General features: G+C 43.7%; 2 protein-coding genes across 2 annotated transcripts in view; one reads left to right on the top strand and one right to left on the bottom strand.

Annotated features, from left to right (window-relative positions):
• The window catches only part of LOC142895137 (pleckstrin homology-like domain family B member 1), a 363,501-nt gene that overhangs the window by 105,657 nt on the left and 229,996 nt on the right, over nt 1-27,848 (top strand). The gene's annotated exons all lie outside the window — the stretch shown is intronic.
• LOC142895015 (alpha-2-macroglobulin-P) lies at nt 69-27,848 on the bottom strand. Its single transcript, XM_076035739.1, has 35 exons — nt 27,673-27,848; nt 26,171-26,357; nt 24,574-24,730; nt 23,478-23,530; nt 22,832-22,852; nt 21,939-22,107; nt 21,761-21,845; nt 21,124-21,235; nt 20,914-21,028; nt 20,708-20,817; nt 20,025-20,174; nt 19,728-19,940; nt 19,225-19,279; nt 18,519-18,664; nt 18,233-18,382; nt 17,828-17,977; nt 17,617-17,695; nt 16,259-16,400; nt 15,208-15,433; nt 14,059-14,185; nt 11,740-11,861; nt 10,898-10,949; nt 10,113-10,196; nt 9,821-9,997; nt 9,012-9,093; nt 6,939-7,095; nt 6,102-6,176; nt 5,673-5,838; nt 4,459-4,655; nt 4,143-4,358; nt 3,168-3,286; nt 1,909-2,179; nt 1,535-1,640; nt 1,383-1,424; nt 69-905 (listed from the first exon to the last, which is right to left on the bottom strand). Exons 1-35 carry the CDS (start codon nt 27,753-27,755, stop codon nt 883-885), a joined length of 4,419 nt encoding a protein of 1,472 aa, XP_075891854.1. The 5' UTR covers nt 27,756-27,848; the 3' UTR covers nt 69-882.

The following is a 27,848-nucleotide window of genomic DNA, read 5'->3' as shown; positions in this document are numbered from 1 at the left end:
AAAGACCAATTTGTATTGCGTGTCGTTAAAAAACAAAACAGCACAAATAAACCCTTCGATGACTTGAATGTGGAGAGCAACTCTTTATTAAACAACTTATTATTCATTCAAAAACAATGTAATGTATTGCATTTATGTCGCAAGGTGAACTGTCTTAAGTCCAGCAGACCTTTGCATTTATAGTTTTATGTTCACACCGTTCTGTCATCAATCTCAGATGAAATGACTAAGCATCGTTAACTCTGTAATTCTTCACTTGCCCTGTGGCACCGCTATATTTAAAATTTTTCTTATGTGCTGATCGGAGACAACTAAAAAAAGCATTAACGTGAGAGATTAATTTGATATTTAGCTTGCACAAAGGTTGACAACAACTTGAGGGCTAACATTGCACAATAACTGTGCTGCTAATAAATGGTCTTGACTTTACTGGCAGAACTTTCGTGTGTCTGTCTGGAAAAAAAAAAAAAAGGTCCCAGTTTTGGTGGCGTTTTTCTTCAGAACCCTGCTTTTCTTTAACATGGCCTTTCAAGGCCCCACGGTCCGTCCTCACCGATGCCTCGGTAGTTGATTGACAGAAACTAACCTCAGCGGGGGAGAACACCCTCAGCTAAGACTTATCTGATCTGATCTGTTATTGATATCTGGAGAGAAAAAAAACAAACAAAAAAAACAACAACAAACAATTCTGGGACAATTGTCTTGTTTTTTGTTTGTTTCAGCCCTGGCTGCAGAAAACCAAATTAGTTAAAAAAAAACAAAAAAAAACAAAAAAAAAAACAAATTAGTTATTAAAATATTCATATTAAAAAAATGGGAATTGCTCACAAATTTTATTTTATTTTTTCTGACATGGTGCTTCTTCCCCCGATGACTTCCGAATTACAGCTTGTTGACTATATCCCCTGTAAAGAAGTAATATTTATAAACGACATAGATCTTCCCACATTTGAAATTCACACAATTTTTAGTTTAAAGTGAGACACTTTGTAACATAAATGGCTACAATAAGAGCTTTTTCTGGAATTTAAAAAAAACAAAAAAAACAAAATACATATATATTTTCTTTAATTTAAAATTAACTTATACCATGCTAATATATATTTTTTAAATGTTTTGGAATTCAAGTGCTAAGTCAAGAGGTGCATATAATGATAAAACATTGTACACTCAATGCTGCACTATGTGAGTGTGCGCGTGTATTTGTGTGTGTGTGTGTGTGTGTTGCACTTAGCTGGTAATTCTCATATCTACTTATATATTCTGATCTAAGAGGCCATTAGGGGTCTAATAGAAATCATGTCTGGACTAATTGCATCAGAAACACTTTCTCATTTGATTAAAGCACTTATTTTTAAAAAGACTTGTACAAAGTTACGTACTCTCTGCACAGGAGGTGGTGTACTCGGTGACGGCCTCCTCGCCTGAAAACACACATGGGAAACAAAGAGAGAGAGATGAGTGGACACAGTGGAGACAGTGATGGTGGTGGAGGAGGAGGAGGAGGAGGAGAAGAAGATGACGAAGCACTTACTTGTCTGGTAATAGTCGTAGATTTTGATCACAGCTGGTTTCAGGTTCCTCACTGGCAGATCCTCCTCCAACATCACAAGGTACGTCATTTGTGTGTTCTTCTTCATCTGAGGCACAGCAAACATTTATCATCATCATTATGACTATTATTGTTAAACAGACAGAGTGCAGACTTCTCTAAATCAAAGAGTCCACATTATTTGCAGATTGTTTGTTTGGACCAAATTAGAGTTTGTTTTTTTTTCTCTCAAGACAATATTTTATATTTGATTTTAGAACCTGCCAAGCTGCCATATTATAATTAAAATATTCGGCCGAAAGAGATGCCACATCAAATAAAATGCATTCACTATAATTACTCAATAAGTTACCGACCCCGTCTATGTAGATGTTGACGTATCCTTCCTCCACGTCCACTCGTTTCACCCCCTTGCCGGTCATCTTCTTCAGCTGTTGAAACACACACCCATCCTCACTGTACTCATACACACCACCCCCCCCCCCCCCCCACCCCCACTCAAGCCCTCGCCGCAGATGTTGCAGAGTGAAACTCACGTTTTCTATGGAGCTCTTATCTACAACGTATCCCGACAGCAGCTTGATGTTGATGATGACCATGTTTGTTTCCGTTCTCCTGCCCTGGTACCTGCACACAGCAACGACAAGCATCTGACTGACTGACCGACCGACCGACTGACACTGCAGCTCATATAATTATAGATCTGTAGTTTTTATTCCAGTCCTGACAATATGCAATGTCTTAAACTTTGAAATGGTGAAATATAGGCCTCTGAAATCTATGAGCCCAGAGTTTAACCTCGAGGTTCCATATTATATCCAGTCAGTTTTTTATTTTGAGTAGCAGATGCCAGTGAAGCATTTGGCCATGGTTGCTAAGAGCATATTTAGCCCTCTGTTTACAGCCTCCTGTAAAAAAACAAAACAAAAAACAAGCCTGGATTCGGTTTTCTGCTGTACTGATGATGACTTGTTGGACCTTCAGCTTGTTTGAAAGGGGACCAAAAGATGTGGCCGACCGCACACCTGGCTGCGGGCGCTGTCCGCAGCCAGGAATGCCCTTTGTGACATCACAAAGATGCTATTCCAATTACTGCACAGTTTAGCGCCTTTCTGAAATGTGGAGTAGGCAGTGACGGATTTTTTCCCGTTTGTTGGGAGTTCAGCAGTGCTTTAAGATTCTGTCAGTGGGAGGAGCTGTTTCAATAAAATGTGCTTTATATTAATGTTACAGTTCACTGACGGGCTGGAGACACGTTACTCTTAGCAATATAAGGAGAATTCCGCACAATGTGGGACCTTTGAGCCCTGTTTGCTGGCTGATTTTGTAAAGGACAGAATTTTATTCAAGAACCTGCTTCCTTCCGCCTGTGCTCATAGATAAAACAGCCCATTGCTCTCATTAACGCCTTGCATTATTGAGCCGCGAGCGTTGCGTTGGATGTAAACACTGATGGCGCGCATCTGCGTTGTGCTATACTGTCTGCATGATGCAACGCGACTGCGCTGGGTTTCCGAGTCTAGCGGGTCGCTACCGAGGTCCATTAAATATACCATCAATAATACAGCATATTTATCAACAAGAACAGACGCACGCACACACACATACACATTACCCAACAACAATCCGGAGCGAGAGCTCAGGCCTGCTCAAGTTGCACCTCGGCCTGGGAAAGGCGGAGATGTTGAAGGCGGGGGAGTCTGCGGGAGGGGGGATGTTGTAATGCATCGATATCTGCGGAGAAGGAGAGCCACATCTTCAATAACCTGAAGCTAATGCCCCTGCCCCCCCCCCCCCCCCCCCCACAAACAGCATTAGCTTCGGGTCCGAGACCCTTTTGCCCACCAACAGAAAACTTTCAGTTCTACTTTGCTTTTCAATTGTGACATTTGTTTCGAACAACAATACTATCAACTAACATGTTGACAAGTTACTTTCACATATGGACTGTATATATTTTTTTCCTCTTGGTTAAATCTATTAAAATCAGAGCTGTTACAGAGTGTCTGCCAGTGTCTGCCTTATTTTTCTTGTTAGCTAAGCACAAGGGTGATATGATGATTGAGTGGCTGAACGGAAGGGAAGCCACAGTCGCAGCCGGCGTAATTATTGTAGTCTTTAACTGCAGCTGACGAAAGAGCATCTACCTCCCTCTAAACTGGAGAGCACTTCCTGATTTCACCAGGACAAATACCTGATGGATGGCTGACTGTGTGGAGTGTGTGTGTGTGTGTGTTAAGCTATCCTTAATGTGTGCTGCCTGATATTTACTCTCTTTAGTTATGAGTTGCAGCAGTGTGTTGCAAAGGTCTTGTTAACACACACACACACACACACACACACACACACACACACACACACACACACACACACACACACACACACACACACACACACACACACACACACACACACACACAGTTTTTGACTGGCAGGCCATCATATAATGTATTAGTATAGGTTACATTTGTTCATAACAATTAAACGATAATTCAATGACATTACTTTTATCTTCTCCCTAATTTTCTGCGGCCCCTTCTTCCTACTGCACTAGTATGTTTCATTCAAAAGGTGCACCGATTGCTCGTACCTGAGCCATCACGCAGCTCAGACCCTCGGCCCGGATGGTGTACTCTCCCGGGACCTCGCTCAGCTTCTCCTCCTGGTACAGCAGCCGGTTGCTCTCGTCCACAGTGAATTCCTTGCTCAGGCCTCCCAGCGACGTCACCGTCACCGTTGTTCTGCTGACTTGGCTGTAGATGGTGGTGCCGTACTTTGCCAGCGCCTGCAGGGCCACCACGGTGTCCTGAGAAGCAGGAAGCAGGAAGGGGGAGGAGGAGGAGGAGTCAGAGGGATCGAGGATTCCCATTATTCCCATTAAGCCGCCCTCCTCTGCAACATCCCACCTGCGTGGAAGAGAAGCCGCCGAACGGGTTCTGCTGCTGCGTGAGCCAGCGGACGATGCTGGTGGTGTAATCCAGATTAAAGTCTGGCATCGGCGGGCCGGAGAGCAGAGCCAGCAGCACGTAGGAGGTCATCTCCACCTCCAGGGAATCCAGGCCTGTCCCAGAAGCCCTGGTTCTCCCCCAGTGTCGCGTTCCGTCTGCCACAAATGTTTAAAAAGGAATTTGCATACCTTGGAACTGAGGTGCATGCAGAAGTTTGGACAGTTTAAAAAAAAAAAAAAAAAGGCCTGAAGAATTCTCAGCCTTGTGACGCTGATGTACGCTGATGACACTATTTTGAACTACGGAGCAAAATGAAGACAGCTCAGTTTCATTGACTGTATAAAAAGATGGAGGGAGCTTCCGTTTCAAAAAGGAGGCCAATGTGGAAGTGCCAAAAATTGGTAGTCTATCGTTTGGCCAGCAGGGGCCGCCAAAAATGGTTGCAAAAAGAAAATGACCTGCCGTCAATACGGAAAGGATGTAGTTTTTGTTTTCCATTGTCGTGAGTAAAACACTTTAATATCGGCCTTCAGGCCAATTTTGTTTGCTCTGGTTTAATTTTTGACTGAAAAACTGTAAAATGTTGTGAGTGTGAATATATTAGAAGATAATCTTTTGGTTTCAAAACGGACGCTCAACATGGCGATGAACGTGAAACCAATCTCCGGGCTTCAAGACAGGTATTCGCAAACAATTGAATCACGTCACCATGACTCCGTCCGTCTTTATATTCACTAAATGGAACTAGAATAGAACTGGTAAAGGATCGTTGGGAATACTGTTCATGTTCATAGCTTGATCACAATCTGGAATCTGTTTGTGTATATTTACATGAGTTAAAATAAAAAAAAAAAAATGAATATGCATTGGTTCAGTACAATCTTACCAATTTGACTGAGCTGTGTGCCAAATGACCAAGTGTCCTTAAAGGCAGCACAATCACTGTGTGATGCACCAATCTTGTGTTCAACGTCTCCACGCTGCTATGTAGGCACTGTTGATGACGACTTTCTATCTGAGATTTCTTCTTTTTATTTTATTTTTTTCAAATGGCGAACGGATGGTAAACACAACATGAACCCAACGGTAGCTCCACCAGGCTAAACTGAGGTGTCCATCATTCTACACAGATATTTGGAACACCACGTTTGCATTCACTTTTACAGTCCTACCCTGCGTGCTGGACCTCTGGTCCAGGTGCCTGAGGAGTCTGCCCCTCATCTGCTCGTCTCCGGCCAGGGTGAAGGTGTAGGACAGCAGGGCTGTGGTGTACAGGTTGTCCATCTGGCCAACGGCAGCTTCTCTGAGGCAGCTCAGGCACCTGCGCACCACCGGCTCCTGTCACACCGTGAGGAAAGAGAACGTGAAGAGCGCACGAAGGAGGACGTCGGACCATGTCGGTGAGAGGGACAATGTTTCCAGACAGAAAGGGTCATCAAAGGGCCTCAAGTGGTGTCACTACACAGAACTTGAGCTGTTCGGAAATTGGTACTAGTTGCGAAAAAAGTGCCTCGGAGAGGTCACAGAGAATGAAAATCCATCGGTATATTTGTTATTCATCTCTTGAGGGAGAAGGAGGAGAAAGTGAACATCAGTCTCACAGTGACGTCGGGGTCGAGCTCCAACAGGGCAGCGGCGACGTAGGCCGTCAGGGACACGTCGTCGCTGACTCCGCCCTGTCGGGACAAAAAAACATTAAAATCAAACAAATGCTTAGCCACAAGGAGACAGAGGGCTTTTTTTTCACAGCAGCAACTTCAGGTGGAAGGATTCTCCCAGCGCAGTCTTCTGGAGTGAAACCAGGCAACTTCCTGGGAAAGCTGCTCTTGCACCAAACGGCTCACTGGAAATGAATACTTTTGCGAACTGCCATCTGTGTTGTCAAGTAACTTTGTGAATCGTTTACTGCCAACTAAATATGGATGAGATAATATGGATACAGACAGATAAAAGTAAACGTCCTGTTTGTAACAGACTGACTCAGATGTTGATTTGAAACAACTTAAACACTTATTATTGGAAAACTGAGACCATGCTTAAGCATCCAATAATAAGATGATGCTTGAACACACATAACAAGAGGATTGTAAGTATGACTGGTGGAGCAAGTAAAAAAAAACAAACATTTTTAACAAGCCTCTGCCAGGTAAAACTGCGGCAAACGCTGGTGAAAGGCATTTCTTCTCCGTGTGTGTTCAGTGCGGACGTTCAAATACAGCACTGTGAGGATTGTTGAATGTATTTCTAACCGACAGAGTGCGGACAATTGTTCAAAGTGCGGATGTTTTGTCCTCGCTGCTTCATGATTTCTCACTTCCGATCAAATTTAGAGAAGAGGTGTGGATCGGGTTCGGCTTGACGGAAGAACGGAGAGTGAATCAAAGTCAATGGACTTTACTTGACGCTGGTGATGCGACGCTCCGACTTGAAGCGGTTACCTTCATCTCGTTGTGAAACAGTTTCCCCACAGATGTGATGCAGCCGTCGCGCCGCCGGTGTCCGGCCAGCCAACTCCTGGCATCCGCGATGTGCTTCGGCTCCACAAAAATGTACGGCCTCGCTCCACCAAAGGACTTCATCACGAACGCCGTCAGCCTTGCCAGACACACAAACAAAACACACACACAGCAGACAAATGTTACCATGCGCGCCTGTGTTGGTAACCCGAAGTGAACCCCAACTTCGGGACAATTGCGTAACTCTCTCTCACGTTGCAACACAACTCTTGTGATTCTTGGAGCCGACAGAGTGGAGGCAGAGGTCATCTAGACAACACAATCGACCGCAATCAGTCAACACAATTGCACATGCAGCGTAGTCAGAAAGAAAAAAAGGGTAGACAAGGAAATCCAGTAACAGTTCTTATTATTTCAATGTGCAATAGAGATATTTGTATGAATGCCTGACTATAGATTGAAGCTCTAATCATTGTTAAAAAGTGATTTTTATTTACTCCATAAGCAGACTTTTCTCATTTTCAGCCTTCATTTCAGAAGCGGGAACAGTAGATTTTCCTGTCTTGCTCGGCAAATATGAAAAAACTGCAGCAACAAACGGTCCCGTTGTAAATCCAGCTCCAACAGTTTTGTTTTTTTTGGAGCGCTTTCGCTTGGAACATGAGCAACGGCGAGTTTAGCATCTTTCTACAACATGGTGAAACAAGGCTCATTATCGTATTTTGAGTGTTTTTTTCTTTTTCTTTAAAAAAAAAAAAAAAAAAAAAGCTCGACTATGAAAAAGAAACAATATTTTTGTTTCAAGTTAAGTCGGTGCAGCATTTAAAGTGATTTAAAGACTTGCGTCCAATACCTCGTCTTGGCACTGAAGTGTAACTGAAGCAGTCCCAGTTTCTCCCTAATCACAAACACACACCCACACACCCGCGTGCTCAGCCAGCGCCAAACTGCCCAGCAGCCTTTTCAAGATGGCCAACGGTTTCGTTAAATCCCTCCAGGCTCTGTGCTGTAAGCCCCATTAAATGCAAATATTAATATTTTCTGGCAGGTCCCCCATAAAGTAAATTATTAGGACGGCTGCCGCTGCCAAGCGTCTCCCACTGTGGCGCCGTGTTTTGTTCTCCCTTCAAAGCAAGTGTGAGATTGGAACTGAAAATATTTCAGAGAAGCTTTGGGGGTGGGGGTGGGGGGGGGGTGGGGGGGGGGGTTCTTCAGCCACTGATGCAAATGCAGTGCGACTTATGTAACAGTTCAATTTTCTATTGTTCACATCTTCAAAAAAAAAAAAAAAAAAAAAAAAAAGGAGACCATTAAAATATGCACACGTGTGACAGACAGTGGGTGGGAATTGAGCTTTTCTATTACGCTCTTATAAATCCTCAAACATAAATACTTGAGATTTAAAATATACTGAAATATTGAAACGGCCCTGCAATGAACTGGCGACTTGTCCAGGGGGGCAACCCTGCCTTCACCCTGTGACAGCTCCAGCAGACCCCCGTGACCCTGAGCTCAGGAAGAGGCGGATATTGAAAATGGATGGATGGATAACGAAATGGGAAAATATTCAAATGAAAAACGTTATAATTAAAATAAAATTAAATACAGTTGTCCACTAGTAATGGTTGCAACAGATGATGAACTGAATCCACATTTTGTTCTAAAACAATGAAAAATGGTGCCATCAGCCGGTTGCCCATGTGAATGTCGCGGAGGTGAATACGCTGCTAATGCCGATTTCAATTTATTTTGTGCCTTAATAGTATTTATACTAATGTAAACATATTCATGTATTTATTTATTTATTACTCACCCAGTTCACATATTCTTTTTTTTTTATACCTCAAACATCACACATTTCCTCCCACTTTAGTCCATGCAGTTTTTACAAGCATACGTGTTTATACGTTGAGTTGAGTTTGTTGAGTGTGTTTATATGGCCGTGACAGTGACAGAGATTTCAGATGTTTCCCTCTACAGCCCACCCCAGCCCAGCCCAGCCCTGCCCGTGGTGTTAGTAGTCACTTGTGAAGTGATGTTAGGAGATTTACCCACCAGGTGTTTCCGGATGCATCACCCATCCCAAAGGCACTGTAGGAGCCGTCGTCATGTTTGTAATTCAGCTCCCTCTGATACCCTAAAACACGCACACACAGCGAAAAATACATTTAGCGACATTAGCGACAAATGTCGACTGAACAAAAAGCCTTATAAGTAATGCAAGGGGGCTGCTAATGACCACCAGGTGGCCGGGTTGATGGATGGTTTGTGTCTCTATAGCCTGATAGTCTCCCCAGGAGAGAGAAACATCATATTTTCATCAATTAGCGTGTTAACCTCAAGACGAAGCAACCACTGCGTTCTAATTCATCCAGCGACATTCAAATCAATCAAGTGTTTGTTTGTTTTTTCATCGTCTCCCCCTCGCAAAATATTTTCAACATGCTCTGATGTCAAACATATCCAGCAGATTAGGGGAAACTTCTTTTTTTTTTTTTTTTTTACACTGGTTATGCTGCCACATGTATGCCTATAACTATACAAGTGGTGGAAAACAGTTTTTTTTTACAAATTTACTCCCCAGTTCAGTTATTGTCATAAAGCAAAAAGTTTTTGTGCGTTTCAAACCCTTTTCCTGCCTCAGAGGCACACAAACAAATGGAAAATTATTTTGGTGGTTATTGACATTGAATAAGACAAAATAAGAAAACTGAACTCCTGTCGTTTTTGGACTCTGGTAATCTGGATGTGTTGAATGGGATGTCATCTTGTTGAAAACCAGAGGCGTCCAAAAAATTGTTTCCACCACTGTTTGTTTCACTACTCAGCAGCGCCAGCTCCAGCAGTGAATGCTCCAGACTCACCGCTCTTCAGGAAGCGCGTGGCTCTGTCCTGGATCTCCTGGGTCAGCTGACCCGTGCTCTTCAGGTAGTTGAGGATGAAGATGTTGGGCGCAAACAGAATCATGTTCTGCTCGCCGCAGCCAAACGGCATGGCCAGGAGCTTGTCTATGTTCTTCATGGCGCGGCCCATGATGTCACCTGAGCGGACAATTCACACGACTAACTGTTTTGGCGGGATCAGATAAACGCGATGGCAAAAGGTCCCGACAGCTCCGTTTAAGGAGGATCGAGGCGTTTCCCGCCAGTCGCTCACCCAGGACGGAGACGGAGGCCCTGGCTGATCCGGCAACAAACATCTCAGGCATGAGAAGAGAGACGTTCTTCACCACGGGTCCCTCTGGGAGCACAAAGAACAGGAAGTAGAGAGTGTAAAAAGAACAGGTTTGGCTTTGAGGGTAAAAAAATAATGAAAAAAAATAAATCCCCGATACTGTTTTTTTTTTTTTTTCCCCTTGCTGAGTTTGATCAGAAGATGAATACCCAATCATGTCAGCACAGCAACTTAAATTCAACCTCCTCTAAACCTTTATATGCACATGTACGGATGCTCAATGTTTAAGCACTTACTGCAAAACAGGCTTTTCAACAACAAGGTGATTAACTACAAAAATCCCAAACACAAGTGTCGGAACCACGGATCGACCGCTAGCTGTTCCTGCTTCAATGACAATTTGTATTTGAACATGCTCACATTTTGACATCATGAGACCACGCCCAACGAAAAAGTCACGTGACAAGTTATTTAGCTACTGACGTTCTTCTGTTGCTGGCATTTGTTTCTAAAAATAATGACCCCTGCCTGCTTCTTAAAATTGTTTTTGTTTTTTTTCCTTTAAATAAATTCAATAAGATCCACACATCCAATGTCCTTAGTATTTTCGTGAGCTTTGTAAATCAACTTATTTTTTTTACCCTACACTTGAAACCCTCTCAAGGCAAAAATGTATCTGAATAAATTCTAAAAAGCTTCTGAACCCACATGAAAGCCACCTTTGCAGGCTAAAGTGTGAGAGGAGGGCTTCAGGTCGCTGTGCTCACCTGCAGGACACAGCAGAGCGTTGTGACTGACCATCTGAGGGGTTCCTTCAGCCTGCGGTCGGGGGGGAGGCGGGGGGGAAACAAAGGCAGCGTGAGCGCAGACACAGATTCCATCTAAAGGCAGCAAAGCTCAGTTTGAAGCAGCCGTGTGTTTGACAAAGTCTCAGGGAGGCGTCGGGAGCCCTCGTTGAACAGAGAGGAGATGAAACAAGAGCACTCTGATTCACAAACCCTGCCTTTTCGTCTGCTGAGAGGAATTTATGGGGTTGATACCACAGGTTCAGGAAATGTAACACGTCTTTTTCAGTTTATAAACTCTATCAATTCGTCTAAGTAGGATTTCAGATTTTTTTTTGTTGTAGGAAATATCACTGGTTTCAAACAGGAACCTAAGGATTCACGATGTTGTGGACAAGAAAATGGGACTCGAGTCATCTTTACTGTGTTCTGTGAAGTTGCATGACCTTGTTGGACACATGGGGTCAAAGTCAGCCACAGCAAATACCTGTGTTTGTTCTAAGCACACAGTGGTCCGCCCACCTCTTTCCACTGTGTGTCCCTCTTTCTTCTCTTACTTCTCACAGCACACTTCAATACAAATTTAGATTATAAGGATTTGATTATATATATAACATATTTATTCTATTTTATTCTATTGGCGTACTCATTTTTTAATGAATTGTTATACTTCTTTTAATTAAGGGACTTTAATTGCCATTTTAATTTCTGCCAAATCAAAACAACAATTTTCTTGTTCGCTGGCGCAGGAAAAAAAAAAAAGAAAAGAAAAGAAAAATATAACTTTTTATACATAAATTATTTTTTTTAATGCGTTCACTGACCTCCACCAGCAGGGTGCGGATCACCGTGTCGACCTGGCCCACCGCGGGGACGACGGCCACCTCGTTGCCGCACAGCACGTCGGTCCTCAGCGCCTCGGCGCTCACCTTCACACTCACCCCACCTGTTTGCACACGCAGCGCGTTACTTTGCAGAGCGGCGCCTTCATCGATCGCCGCCGCGGCCTTAAACGCCGTCACCGGTGAGCGCGTGTGTGTGTGTGTGTGCGCGCGTGCGTGCGCGGGGGCCGTCTCCCCGATTCATCAGTCTCCCCGTTCCTCCGTCCCCGCCCTGCTCTGTTTTTCCTTCCCTCCGCCCCCATGTTTCCCCATCTCATTCGGCATCATTAAGCCCCATTTGTTGTCTGATTATGCTGCCTCTCCCCATCACTGCCCCCCCATTCACACCCCTTACCACCCTCCTCTTCCCCCCCCCGCCCCCCATCACCACCACCACCACCACCACTCATCCTCCCCTTCACAGCCCACAATCCTTCACACAGAGGACAAGTACAGATCAGCCCCCGAGGGAGAGGTTTCTGAGTGTTTCGTCAGAGATACTACCTGACTTGTTAGTACAAGTGATTGTCAGCGTACCTCTGAGGGAGAGTTAGCGGAGTGCAATTTGACATTCATCAGAGGCGCCCCCCCCCGTCTCCGTCTCTGCTGATGGAGGCTGAAAAAAAAACCACCCCCCCTCAGCTTTCAGGGCCAAAACAGCGTCGCGACACCCCCACCCTCCTCCTCCTCCTCCTGTTTTCTTCGCTTCCAGCGGTGAAGACGCAACATTGCCCTTAATGCCGATTAATTAGCCTTTTGTGTCTCATCTTTGTGAGGTCTAAGTTTGGTATCGGACGGAACAAACATCATCAGTATTTCATTTAAAATGATGCGACGGCTGCATCATTCTGCCAGTGAAAGAGGTTACAGTCGAAAGGAAATTTCCTGTGGGTGGTTTCGCAAGATGGAAACGGTCGGGACGAGCATTAAAAAGCATTTAAGTTCTCCAAGTAAATGTTCTTTCCAACTGAGCCTGAGATTGCGCTCTGTGTGGTCAAAGTGGTCAAAATAAAAATGGACAGCAGTGTGTGTTTTTTGCTTCTTCTTCTTTTTTCTTTGCACGGTCAACGATCACACGATCGAGTGTGTTTTAAAATGAGTAAATTGAACTGCTGCTATTTGCAGGATTCTTTTAACAGCATTAAAAAGACTGGTCCACTATTCTTGAACAAATTTAATTAATCTAACATTTTTATAAAGTGCCTGTAATTCTCTCTGTCTCATGTCCAAAATAAAATTTAAAAAAAGCCTCATTTTCAGCGACATTTGAAGTGGTGACATGATGCTGCTATTCATTTTTTTTTTTATAGAAGATTTTTAAAAAGGCATAAAAGCTCTGTTTTCAAATTTTATATCTAACGCAGCCCTTGTGGTTGTTTGGTTTACTCTTATTTTGGGACCCGTAACACACACTAAGCCGCCACTTTATTAGGCAACATGTTCAAATGCTTGTTAACGCAAACAGCTAATCAGCCTAGCGCCTGCCAGTACCTGTGTTAAGCAGACGTGGCGAAGACGACTTGCTGAAGTTGAAACCATAAATGTGTCAAAACGTGTCAAATGGCCTTGAATGTGGCACGGTGGTCGTTTGCCAGGTGGACTGGTCTGACTATTTAACAGACTGTCGATCTACTGGGAGTTTGTTTTCCTGACAGAACCAGGTCTAGAGTTCATGGAGAATGGTCTCAAAAAGAGACAATATCCACTAGGCAGCAGCTGTGTGGAGGATAAGTGATAAGTGTCGCACGGGATAAGTGAAGTCTGGATTTGACTCTATTTTACTGACTTTAAGACCCAGATATGATGTCAATGCGGTGCAAATCACATCCATCATTTGATTGAACGGAGCGAGCTCTTTTTTCGAATGGGTTTCCAGTCCCAATACGAGACTCTATTTATGCCTAAAACGCTGTCTAAACTGCGATTAATAATTTCCCCCACAGTCTCCATTTTTCAACTGGAAAAGAAGTGGAAAAGGCTCGCAATAGAAACCAAAAATACACCCCAGTCACTGAGATGCAGATTCACAAGGGATCGCATTATCTCGCGATGTCTGTTTTTGGTCTGTCATTTGTGGTGGAATTTTCACTTTACAATTTGCAGACGTGGCGCATTTCGCACCGGATCAACATCACAGACGTTCTCCGTGATTATTACAAATTACCAGAGGTCCCCGGGTAATACTAATCCCGTGCGAATAGGGAATAAGAATGTAGCTGTTGAGTGTCTGTAGCGGCGTTACTCATCTTCCTCTACCGTTACCTAGGGAGGATGGAGTGACAATCCATGAGAAGGTCCTGCTTTCCTCCTGACACAGACACACAGTGTATATGCAGCCATTGCAGTCTCTGAAGGAGTACTGGTCCGACTGGGCCAGCGTCACCTGAACCTGCACACAGACACAAGTTCCAGACGTACTAATTTATCACAGTGGCACTCGTCGTTTATCAAAACATCAGTTTTCAATGAGTGCTGATGACTCTGCTCTGAATTAGCAGCAGCACACTACATTACTTGAAATGAAGAAACCTTGGTACCATTGACTGTATGAAAAGATTGAGGCAGGCTAATTGTGAAGTGCCAAAAACCTCCATTCTATTATTTGGCCTGCAGGAACCACCAAAGTCAGTTGCAAAAAGACTAAAAATGACTGGCTGCGAATATGAAAAGGAGTCCTAAATTCACAGCTTTACAACCTGGTTCAAATTTTTTGTTCTTTCCAAGTCGACAGTAAACAAAAAAAAACAAACAAAGAAAAAAATTCATAGATATTCTGTCTGATTTGGTTTGATTTCAAGTAAAAATGGCCTTACAGTTGTGGCCGCATTTAAAATTTAGTACCCATACGCGTTCAGCTTACCAGCGGGTGGGCGGGTGATGGACACACGCTCCAATCATTACTCACCTTCGGTACCACCCACACATCTAGACAAGGAATCGTCCTTTTTCAAAATGCACCAGAAGATTTTACGGTGGCGCTGACCAGGAAACCAATCTCGAGGCTTCAGAACAGACATTTGCTCACCAAAGGGTGAGGTCACCATCACTCATCCATCTTTATATTCTTGGTATGTACACAAGAATGGCACCTTAGACAGGCAGATGGAGGTTTGTGAAAGCCAAGCCCATCAGTGGTGTATATATAACACACTCCTGTTACGAAAGACTGCATTATTGTGAAAGATCGATTATTAATCTGAGCCAACAGCGGCTTGGACTAACGAATCACGTGTCCATCATCTGCGAGCTCAGTGCTTTGTATCGCCACATTGTTCCCCACGTCCAGGTCTGTCTGTTGTCGTCTAAACGTCTTCTAATGGAAGTTGTTGATTTTGCCCTTTGTCAGATCTCGGGGAGCTAACATGGCCGCTCCAAATGCGGACGTAAAAAAACAAAACAAAAACAAATTACCATGATGCATTCAGTGAGATAGTTGAAGACAGTGGCTTTGAGCGTGAACGACTCCCCCCGGACGACGGAGTAGGGCAGGGTGAGGCTGACGAAAAACGGCTGGAAGGCGGTCAGCCCGACGCTGGGCGCCACGCCGAAGCCCACAGGAGAGACGCAGAACGCCCCAGCGGCCCACTTGGTGATGGTGTCAGGGACCGTCTTCTCCATGCTCACGGAGCCGCTGTCTCTGCAGGGACAGAGGGGTCACGGGGGTCAATGTCTCCCAGTCCTCGGCTCCAGTGACGAGCTCAGAAACAGGACTAGAGGAATCATTCGTCAAATCACCAATGTTACCAGAGAGTGGTTTAGTGATAAAGCGTCTGCCCTGAGACTGGAGGGTTGTGGGTTTGGTTCCCCAGCCAGGTCATTTCCTGCTTGGCACTCGGCATCACCAATTGTAATTGTAATTGTGCTTTGGGGGTTGGATCCCCCAACGACCAATCACTGCTGCTCACTTTCTGTGTGGCGTTTTCATGTTCTCCCTGTGCCTTTGTTTGCTTTCTATGTGGCCCCGTGATAAAGTGGCGAACTCCTCCACGGTGTAAAACAGCCTCTGTCCCAAGACAACTGGGACAGACTCTGTGACCCCCGTGATTCTCAGTGCGGTCTTCGTGGCGAAGCGGCAAGAGAAAATGAATAGGTGAGCATATCAAAATGACTGGTGGTGGGATATGGAAATGTTCAAAAGCTGGAACATCGGCATCTATATACATCGGAGTCAACTACTCAACAAAACAACAAACAATGACCGAAAGCTCTGAAAAATTAAATTTGCCCAAGCAACCTGCACAGTGATCGTACAACACTTCAATGTGTTTGTCTATAACACAAATACTACATTGTTGTTGTAGTTGTAGTTGTATAACAATGTTCGACATAACATACATTTTTTTTTTGACTTCATCCTCTGGACATTTTGTTGTTGCCTCAGTTTGGATCGTTAATGTGAATAAATAAATCATCAGTTAAACACATATCGGTGTAAAAATTCGACAAGTATTGAACATTTTACCCAACAGGTACGATGTCCCAGATCCAGGTCTCTGGGAAAAACTTCCTGACTGTCTCTGTCTTCTTCTTTGAGGTAGTTACAGTAGTTACAGGGCTGTTTCTCAAAGGGATTTCAGCCATTGACATCATCTCGTCGTCGTATTCTGTAAACATGGAAACAAGAGAATCAAAAAAAATCAAAAACAAATCTTTTCTCCAAGTCTGGTTAGGCTGAAGATTAATTGCTAAAGATGGTTATTGCAAAAAAAATAAAAAATAAATAAAAAATACAACCTCATTACTAAATACTTAAATTAAAAATGTAATTTAGGCTTGTACATTGCTTCTGTTGATTTGGGACAAAGTCATCAGAATGTATGCAGACCTTTAACCATAATTCACATTCTCAGAAAAATCACAAATGCATAAACACCTCTAAATGATTTTAGTTCTGGCTTCAAATGGTTTTGGAAACAAGAGAAACTATGAGCCATTCCCTCATATATATTCCTGACGAATCAGACGGAAGCTGGATTCCAAAAGCCTGGAGTTGTGAGTTGTGTCAAAAGACATTGTGTTGGGCACCAAAGATGATGTATATTTCTCTGATTAAAATAAAATCAAACCAATCCAAACATCAAACCGAGAGAAGACTACACAAGGTGAAGGTTTATAAGAGAAATGTGACGCAGAAGTCATCCGGAGTCTAAGAATTATGTTTCACTTGCAAATCAATGATCTCCAAATAAATGAGAAAAGTCCATCTTTTGCTCGCTCCACTTTTCGGACGGACACATTCCTGGAAATGAGCCCTGTGTGTTGTCACAGGGCAAGTCCACCTCTCTTAGGCCAGTGACGCTAGGTTAGTGATGACACCGTCATCGAAGCCAGGTGCCCTCACAGTTGTCTAATTTTTGTTATCTTCCAAACAAGTGGAGAGCAGCACTAACAAGCAACGCACCAGTATTAACAGCTAAAACTGATGCATGGGTTGTTGCAGTTACTGTAAACAGAGGGCTAAATGTGCTGATTTCTAAGTACCCATATATTTTTTTAAGAAGAACTGATAATACCAGACAGCTGGACTGAACAGTGGATTATAAATAAAATCTAAACATGGTTCAAATATTGGATCTTTAAAATATTTCAAATATTAAATTAAAAAACACAAAAGACACCCTTAAATCCCTTAAAAATGCAGGACAGTAATAGCTATGCAATATTTGTGTTACATCCCTTTAACATCTCCACGTCTAAACTCCAACATCGTTCTCTCCAACGTTAATATGAAACGGCAGACAAAGCCCACCGTCCCAAAACTCATCAAGGTCACAAACAAATGCAAGTATGTGCAAAGCGAAGTGTGGGAGCCCTACGTACCAGCAAACATTACCATCCTAGGCATGCAGTCAGCCGGCTGTTTCACATCAGAGTTGGTTAGAAGTTTCATTCCAATTTCCTATGAGAAAGCACAGAGAAAAGAAGAGAACAAGGACATCAACGTGCAGATGTTTTCCCCCCAAACAATGTAAATTGTACAAAGTGAGCTTATGTACCCAAACTCAGGGAGGCAAATCAAAACATTAAATACTTTGAAAATACTGTAGACGTCATTCTTCTGAGACGGAGATCCGTGTGATTCTAGAAAATCTCCCATGAAGGGGAAGCAAGGGTACGAGGCGTCGTCATCAACCTCATAGGAGTAACCAGAGAGCCGTTGCCATGGCAGCTTGTTGTACACCTGTCATAAAAACGTGAAAGTCAGCAGCAGAGCTACTACTTGTAACAGCGGTTCAATACAGGCAGATCAGCCAATAATTGATCAAAAAGAATTTTTTTGCTTTTGCCAAAACACTGTCAAAGGTCCACGTGGGCCAGTTAAAAAAAAGACAAAAATCAGGTCCAGAACAGAGACCTTGAAAGAACAATAAGTGCTAAAGGTCCAAAAGGTGCTTCAGGAATGAAGAGCAGTAAGTCGTGTGTAAGGGCGCCGTACATAAGAGGCAGTCAGCTCCTGCTCTGTCTGCAGCAGCAGGACGCTCTGGTCGATGGCTCTGACGGAGCACAGTGAGCCGGGGTGAGCCTGCAGATTCAGCGAGGTCCTCTCAGCGGGAAGCTGCTCCAGGGAGGAAAACTTCAGAGCCACCTGCGCGAGAGAAACACAACACGGGCACTCGGCAAATAAGCTTTGGTGACAGTTTAAGACAAAACTTGGCCAGGTTTGAGGCCACGAGGTTCAAGTCTAATTTCCCTCGAGTTCCACTGCGTTGTCGGGTCAGTACCTGGTTGTTGAGGCAGCGTTGGACTGGATAGTCCCAGCTATCGGCCACAACCTCTCCACTTGGCATCAGAGTGTAAATCAACACCTGGGCAAACGGCGCCAGTTTTGAAACGTTCCGGAGGGTCAAAGACACCTCTCCGCTCTTGGCTAATAGAAGCAAAGAGAAACGATGACAATGAGACGCTAAAAACAATGAAGTTGATGGAATTTCATGGGGTTTGTAAAAGCGGCATTATTTGCCACGCAAGACGAATAGAAGCAAAGCATCAGATGTGTCCTTTGTGTAAATGTGTCCAATTTACACAAAGATACATGCATTAGCATTTTTTGGGGAGTTATTTATATAATTATTAATTAAATGAGTTATTTGGAGTTTTTACTATCGAGTTACCAAGGACCAACAGCTGATTTAAATGTCCCAACTGACTATCCAGCGAAGGAAAAAACTAAACAAAACATTTATTACCTGATTTAGTAAGTTAGTAAGTTCCAAAATAGTTCCAGATATACAGTGTGTGTGCATATATATGCACGCACGCAAGGCAAGCGCACAAGCACGCGCACACGCACACGTGGACACACACTGTTTTGTCCATTTGAAAGACATAATCCTCAATGGACTCGCAGCAGCTGATTAGCTTTGTTGTTAGTTTTGCATGTGCAGTGACGATAGCGTTTGTAAACTAGTAAATGATGCCTTTTGTTACCATTAACAGTAACTGGGACACGTTCGTTTTGCACAATTGCACCTCGGGACGTCACCTAATGAGAGACACAACAGAGTCAAGGCAGACAAACAAACAAATAAATAAATCAAGATGCATTGCAAAATTTTTCATTCGCTCTGTCCCCATTTTGGAGCAAAGCTCCCTGATCAGACACTTGAGTTGATGGATCACCGTTGATCTGGTCGATAAAGTAAACTAAAGTGGAAAAAGTAAACCACTTCTGGTTACTAGGAATGGGGTCAAGTGTTTGCAAAGGTCTGTTTCAAGTTGACTGGGAACAAAAACAACTTCTATTGAAAAAGGATAAACCTACTTTTTCCAACATCACGTTGTCATAAAAACAGGCTCCTTGAATAGCTTTTGTTCAAAGACTTCAATGCACAAAGGTTCAATTTAAAAAAAAAAAAAAAAAAAAAAAAATAGACAAGTAGCTGCATGTAACCTCATGTTACATTTGAGCTCAACATGGCACACAGACTTACCAGAAAGAAGAAGTCAAGGCTTTCCTGCTCCGCCCTCAGCTCCTGCATTTCGATCATGTACTGGGCTCGCACGCTTGCAGTTTCACCGCAGAGTATACGTCCACTCATGTGCATGAGCTTTACAAAGCTTTTGCCCTTGGAGTAAAATGGCACAGGTGTCAGGAAGGCACTTCGAGTGCGCGACTCATCAACGCCAGCGCTTCTGGAAGTCGCCTGTTTTAGAAGAAGAAGATAACATTTAAAAAAAAAAAAAAAAACCTTCTGATATGCGTTTATATTTCTAATCCTGGCTCTGACCGTGATAAAGGTGCTACCCGACCAGCCGGTAGTGTCAAAAGAAAATGAAGCCATTCCTTTGAGATCAGTGGTCAGGTTTTGGCGGTCTGGGCCAGACAGGTACACTGGCGTGTTGGCAAGGGGACTATTATTCGGACCCACCACTTTGACCTGGAGACAAGATACACAAGAATAAGAAGAGACGAGACAAGATACTCCTGAATTTTTTTTCTTTAAAGAAGCGATTTCAGTTTCGTTTGGGAGTTGGTTACGTTTTCATTCCAGTCTGGTCCCAAGGTTATACACATAATTATGAGTTTACGAACCGATTGCACTCTTGCGTGAAAGACAGGACATAAAATGTCTCCAGCGTCAAGATGAATTCCCACTGTGAGTGCAGGCCAGATTTATTACGTGTAGTTCTTTCAATAGTATGTTTGTGTTATTTTTTTTCTAACAATATTTACAGCATCTTTAATGTGTGACGTTGGAATATTTTGAGTCTGTAACGGAAAGAAGTGCGTTATCAAACCAAAGAAACCAAAATTACGCCGAGGCTGCACAAACTGTTGTCTTATCTCTTGATAATACACCCTCTGAACTTCAACTGGATACAATATTACACAGTACAACAATACTAAAAACAAACTAGACTTTTCTTTTTTGGTTCCAAGCACACATCTTTGTTGGTGAGACTGATTTACCTTTCCTTCGAAGGGGATACCTGGCTTGTACCATTCAAGAGTTTCCTCAAATGTCACGGTTCTGATGATCCTGGTCAAAGTGGTTTCCCCGTTTCCTGTCAGAGTGACCCCTGTTTTCAGGGACAAACAGACACACCACAGCCCATCATCAGCATAATGCCGGCAACTTATTTGCGCAGAAGCATTTTCCCCATTCACTCGCCCACCTGTGCCATGCTCCTTTATTTCAGCGCTGAGATCAAAGGAGTACTGGTAATGGTCGCTTTGGATGTCAAAGTCCACGAGAGACACAGTCTTGGAGGCGCAGCCACTTCGATCCGTCTACAAAAGAGTCCGGTTCAAATCCACAGCATCACATAACCAAACGTGTCAATAGCACCAACTAGAAACCTTGGATTGTTAATCTGGACTTTCACCTCCATTTGATATTGTTTACAGATGTCTAGTGGTACATTCCACCAGAACTCTTGGGCTCGTCTGCAAAGCGTAGCTTTCACTGAACCAATGACTGGTTTGCCATAAGTGTACCTGCAAGGAAAGGGTGCAAGGATAATGCAGTGAGAGCAAAATTAATGAAAAACTGTACCCAGAGAACCCCGTGAGAGGGAAATATGAAAACCCCAAAAAATAGACCAACCATTGACTAAACCAATCCAACTACGGACATTTAGACAAATGTTAACCTACGCATAGATGTATTTAACAACTGTGTGATGGGACCTTTTGCTTAAACTGAAAAATATTACATAGTTACAGATCAGGTAGGGGAAGATAAACCAAAAAACAAACAAACAGGGGTTTGTATATTCGTAAGATACATTTTTTCACCTGTGACTTGGGAAGACAGCAGGCAACACAGACTTAGAAAGTTGCCTTTTAAGCAGCTGCCTCTATGCTAGTGCTTACGTTCATTACACTGAAAATGGTGCGAAAGAGAAAGACGCATGACCAGCAACTGGCTCCTCGTGAAAAGAAACGCGCAGCGGCACACGTGTCACTCAAACGGAGCGCAGAGCAGAGAGTTTGAAACTCTTTATGCATCAAGATACTTACTTTCCACAAATCGTAATTGCTACCTCTCGGTCCAAGATGGTGATCACACTGGGTAGGCTGACCTTCACTTCAAACTTTGGCAAAACTAAAGCAAAATAAAAAAATAAAATGAAATAGAACGTTAAAGACCAATTAGAATTTTCATTTGGAACCGAATTGGGGGGAATCTGGAGCTCACCATATTCCTTGATTTTAAAGGAATGGCTGACTTTCTCTCCTTTATCAGTCGAGGCTGTGATCTTATAGGTTCCCTGAACAGCCTCTGGAATCATGGGATGGGAAAAGTCAAGAATGCCACCGTCAATGGTCTTATTCAACCACTGGGCAATGCGATTGGAGTTGGGATCCTACGGAAACAGGAAAGCTCTCGTTGTTAAAAAGGTTCCGAGCTGCTGGACGTCCGTAGAATTGCCGACCACATTTCAAGCTGCTGTGTGTGTTTCCTGCGAATATTATATGACAATATCACATGGTATGATAGCAACAACTATGCAGGCTTATAATAGTGTCTACAATGTCCATCTGACTGGAACTTTAAAAAGCATGATACTGAAAAGGGAAAAAAAGAACAAAATTCTCTGCTCATCTACATCTTAATTAGAATTTCAACAAGAAAAATTGCAGACCACATTTAGAATCTAAAAAAAAAAAAAAATCAACGCTGAATCAACCTTCTCACTTTAAATGTCTTCTTAAAAAGTTTTGGAAAAACTACTTAGCTGGAAAAATGGCTGCTAGCTCTCATGCAGTCACGCCTCTCCCACATTAAAAGGCGTTACTATGCTAATCAGATTGGCTTATTTCAGGGCAGTGAGTCGGAAAAAGCCAGCCCATTCCGGTATGCACAGGTTTCGTACCTGGTGTGTTTGCTGTCATAGCAGTAATACTAAACGGCAAGCTAATGATCGGAAAACGTTTTTCATAATAGGGCCCCTTTAAGTGACACAGTGCATTCCTTTAAGAGTAAATGTCTTTTAGAATTTAGAATTTGAGAGACATCAGTGATTGGTGGCAGTGGTACAGTACCAGCATCCCAAACCCAAATCATACAGTGAGGCCAGCAAATCTTACCTCGAGCTCCACCAACTTGTACTGAAAAATAAAAAAGGGGGGGGGGGGGAAACGTTAGAAATTTAATGAACTATTTCTGCACAGCGCGTGTTGCACTTCACACTCGGTTTACATCTTCAATGCAAGGTGTGAAATTGTTGTTTTAGTCTACAAACACCAGCAGCAAACTAATAGCACACAAACACTAATGGACAATCTGAGCCTTAAAATGGACAGGTGTGAAGGTTAGTGAGAGTATTGTAACCGGACATGGTTGGCTGCAAGATATTATGACGATTTGTTCATATTACAATCTGAAATAATATTATTGCTTCTATCAAAGTAAATGTTGCGTTCACAGCAAACATGTTTTCCGCCTTGTGCCACCAATAAGGCTTTGAGTCCACGTTTGATGCAGATGTTTGGGTCAAATGCAAAGTGCGTGCCAAATGAACTCTGACGGCGTCTTTATCACACGACTCCACACTGCACTTCACGCCCACGCCGTCTCCCAAAATCAACAAACAGCCTTTTCGCCAAACCTCCCACTCCCCTCAACCGAAATAGACCTGGCTCCTCACTCAGACTGCTCGGGGGGGTGCAGGGGGAACCGGCACTCTGCAAAAGTTCAGGGGCGGCATTTCTGACGAGCGCCGTAGAAACGTACCACTTGGTTCACGGACATGAAGTCGGCATCCAGGGAGACGATTCGGAAGAGAACTTAGAAGGGGGGGGGGGGAAACACAAATTGATTTGTCAGAAGATATTACAGCACCAATGACATGATGAACTCTTTACAGGGCGCTCGGTCAAACGATAATACATCAAAAACCTCTACAGTGTCAGTCGGGGATAGAAGATTTTTTTTTTTTTACGAGTGAAAAGAATTTTCCTCACAGGATTTGTCACAGTCACACGAAATTATACACAGTTCCTGCAGCGCATAATCTTAAAACGATAAGAAAATTAATTTCTCAACAGTCACAATGTACATGATGGAGTGTAAAAACAACTTCAGCAAGTCACTGCAGAGAAGCAAGAAACAAAGCAACCTCCTCATGAAACCGGTAGCGACAAATCAGTCTTTGTTTTAGTGATTATTGCATTATTGTGTGTAAGAATACACACCCGCGAGGCATTCGTCACAAAAAAATACAGAAATAATGGCTAAATACTAATCAAGTACCTTTGTGAATTTACTGTGAGAGAAAAAAACCATTGCATTCTAAAATATGTGAGAGGGCCACGGTAGCATGGATTTTGCACAATCTATGCAATAGCTCCCCAAGGCAAGTCTCAATGACTCTCCCATACAAATACTGCTGGTTAGCACCCACTGGTTAGCACACTCTGGTGTGACACCCGCAACCTCAGAGAGTCAAAGAACAACCAGATATGGCTGAATGAAGCGCCGAGCCTCCGCCTTTTTAAATTGCGATTGGGATTATTTTTAAATGCACACAACTTCTACCAAGAACTCTTGAGGAACCCTTGTTCTTCTGCGCGTTGAATAAAGAGATGATTCCTAAAGTTTTCAAGTCGTGGCTCAGCATTATGCAGACACTTTGATGTAGTCGAAATTTGTGCAAATGCAGCTGAATTAGTAAGCGGCGCCCGGGCGGATAATGTGGGCTGTGTCAACAGAGAGACGAGATCCAGTGTACAGCGCGAGACGAGACGCAGCCGCCGCCGCCGCCGCACTTTGAATATCCTGCGCACAGACGCTGCCACCAAACAATAGCAACACTCTCGCCCGCCTCTACCGGTCTGTCCGGGCTTGTAGATGGGTTTGTCCGTCTGCACCAGGTGGATGAAAGCGGGAGGCTTGATGAGGATTTTGGTCTTCTTGCTCGTTGTCGCTTTGGCCCCTTGCAGGTCGACTTTGACAGAGGCCACAGTTCTGGTGCGCACTTGAGGGACCTGCGGCACAAATAAAACGCACAAAGGAACAGGGAGGAGGGGGTTGAAAGAGACCGGAGCGCAAATAAGGAAAGCACTTCTGTGTATCTTGAAAGGTTTTGCTATATTTTTTTATATAGATATATATATATATTTTAAGTTTTTTATTTGAGTTTTTTTTTGCTTTAAGTCGTAAATGTTTTCATTGCTTTATTTCGAAGCACGTCTATTATGTGTTTGCAGATAGTGATTCATACTTTATAAATGATTGCTTTGGGGGTTAGCCTGCCTAACTTTACAAATCTGGTATTGTAAATATCTCATTTACACCAATCTGCGTTACATTAATAAAGGTGAAGAGATCTGTTAATTCTAGAAAAACAAAACAAAACAACGGCTTCCTGCCTTCTTATCCAACATAGGCCGACTGACAGGCACCACGGGCAGCTTGCATTTTCAGCAGCAGTGCACTAAACTCCAGCTGCACTTGTGTATGTTATAGATAGATCCGGTGTTTCTTTTTTTTTGCTTTGGGCGGCCACTGACTTCATTTGTCTGGTTTATTTCTGAGTAAGAAGTGTGGGTTTAAAAAAAAAAAAAAAGACACATTCAACCAGTAAAGTCAGGTTTTATCCACCTTGAAAGTGGGAAAACCAATGGAAAAAAGTGCCCTTGCTTACAATTCAGTCCAATATAGATGGGATTTATGCTTTACCTACTTAAATATTTGGCCTTTGTAACTTGCAAGACTGGATGTGCGAGTCAAACCATCATGGTACTCAGTCAGCGTTGTCCACTTCGGAACTGGAGGCGCTCAAAATAATGACTTGGGTGCATGACTTGGAATTGAGCAACATAATTTGCCTCCACTTTGCCAAAAAAGGTAATGATGAAATCCAGTCAGGCTCACATAGTAGATGTTTTCACTTGCTGATGGAGCCCCTATTACATAGAAGAGGGCCTGGAAAGTCCTCCAGGAGTTGTGAAAGGGGTTGTTTAGTATAAATAAATATAGTATAAATAAATAATTTACCATCTGCCCCCCACCCCCCACCCCCCGCCCACGTGTGCATGTGTATGTGTGTATCTAAGTTGTAAGCTGTGGGTCTGATTCACACTTAAATCACACAATCTAGAAAAAAAAGCCTGCTGGGGGCTCAACACTGGCTGTTGGTTGTGGACGTTTGTCTGTGTCCTGCAGTGCTTGCCCCGGGTGTAACCCCACCTTCACCCCAAGTTAGCTGGGACGTGATCCAGCATCGCCTGTGAGCCTGAGCCGAGTTGCATAATCTGTATAAACTGGGAGTCAACAACTTCATTAGTCTTTTTCAATTTGTAGCTGTTCAGGGTGAGGAGTGCACTTTCACAAGGATACATCCAGCCAGTGAAGTCAAGCTCTTTACCACCTTGCCATAAGAAAAAAAAACATAACTATACATATAGGTATGTTTGCATTCTGACCTGAAATCTTAAGCAGCGGTAAAACGGCTGTGCCACCGGCTCCTCCAGCAGGACGGTGGAGGCAGAGTACACCTCCAGCGCCACAGTCAGGTTGATGGGCTCGCTCAGGTGCTCGATGTGGGCACAGAGGACTTCCTGCCCCCCCGCAATCACCTCCGAGCTCACGGTCACTGCGTAGACTGCAGAGCTACAAGCGACAAGAGACGAGAGAGGTCAACGACGGGATGCGAATCTCACTTGGAGTTCCATGATTGAGTTCCAATGGGAGAATAAAAGAAGGACTGGAAGAAAACGCTTGGCCTGTTGCACCTTGAAGAAAAAAAATCTGGGTTCGTGTTCGTGAGCATCAAGACAACAATAAAGACTTTTTCCAGAACACCAAGTAGCGAAGGAAAGTCAGATGCTAATGAAAATAAATACTATGTGAACATACCTTTGATACATGAGAATATATCTCAATGGTCCGGGCAAGCGTCTTCTGACAGGTGAGTCTAATGGGGGACGGTTGTCTGATCATCTATCACCATTACATTATTGATGCTACTTCCACGATTTGGGGTGAAACAAACTGCACACGCTCTTTCTAGAAGTTTTTTTTTTTCTTTTCTTTGTAGTTTTGCCATATTAACACATTTCATCGCGCAGCGCGAGTCAACCCCCATCATGCCGAAAGTGGCTTGAAAATTGCAACAACCACCACAACAACAACAACAACAACAACAAGAAAAAGTTATGAACCCAGCAGAACTTAACAGCCGTGCCTTCTCGCCTCTTCTCCCAAATACTAAATTTTGAAAATTGCCTTCGGAAGCAGGAAGGCAGGCATGCAGGCACACAGGGGGCCCTGCTGCTACCAATGTGAAGTAAAGGACACATTTAATTGAGTGTTTGGCTGCAGCTGTGGAGAATATTGATGACGGACTGGGGCTGCGCTGTGATTTCAAAACTGAGATAATCCGACTATGACAGTCAGCTGACGTGAGGCAGCAGAATCAAGAGGTCAGGGCAGAATTCGATCGCTTTTTTTTGTTTGTTTGTTTTGTTTTTTAAACAAACCCAACCGGTACACAGCGCTCCCGCTCTTTGCCCCCCCGCCCCCAAACGATTTTTGAGAATTCGACTCTTTGGGAAGCCCACTTAAAGGCCGACACGCACGGGCGCGCGCGCGCTGCTGGGATTGCGTAACATTCTTCAGAGACGGTGCCGAGGTCTCCGAGGCGCAAAACTCTCTGATGCAAAACTGTTACGCCGAGCGCGACAAGTTTGCGCGTTCGTGCTTTTAACCCGCTCGCTCGACTTTCCTTTCTTGCAGCCGATTCTCCTGCACGCGCAACGGCCCCTCGTGGCGGAGGGTGCAATGCAACTCTCTCTCTCCTTTTTTTTTTTGTTCAGGTTGATGTTTCTGCTGCTTGTATCAGGCATTTTTTTTTTTTTTTTTTTTTTTTTTTTAACCCTCCCCTCTTCAAACAAAGTCCAAACATTTTCTGACGAGACGCACTTACTCGTTCTGGGGCGCCGACGACGCACTTTGCAGGAGCGCCGACGCCGCGACGAAAACAAACAATTGCAGGACAGGTGCCATCATGTTGGTCCGCCCCGGGAATCAGGCGCTAGACAGGCAGGTAGGCAGAGACAGCCAGCCAGAGTCGCACCAACACGCGCAGCAGGACGCGCGGAC

This window comes from Nelusetta ayraudi, unplaced genomic scaffold, assembly GCF_046127955.1.
Source record: "Nelusetta ayraudi isolate G7.1 ecotype Tasmania unplaced genomic scaffold, CSIRO-AGI_Nayr_v1 ptg000048l, whole genome shotgun sequence".
NCBI lineage: Eukaryota > Metazoa > Chordata > Actinopteri > Tetraodontiformes > Monacanthidae > Nelusetta > Nelusetta ayraudi.
This window is presented reverse-complemented; position numbering and strand designations above follow the sequence as displayed.

What these genes read in the sequence shown, in the direction of transcription:
- LOC142895015 (XM_076035739.1), bottom strand. Translation starts at nt 27,755, where the DNA reads ATGATGGCACCTGTCCTGCAATTGTTTGTTTTCGTCGCGGCGTCGGCG. An exon ending in TAGGATGGTAATGTTTGCTG is followed by an intron (nt 16,401 to 17,616) that starts GTACGTAGGGCT and finishes CCATGTTTACAG; the next exon opens with AATACGACGACGAGATGATG. An exon ending in TCCGCACCCTGCTGGTGGAG is followed by an intron (nt 10,950 to 11,739) that starts GTCAGTGAACGC and finishes CCCCGACCGCAG; the next exon opens with GCTGAAGGAACCCCTCAGAT.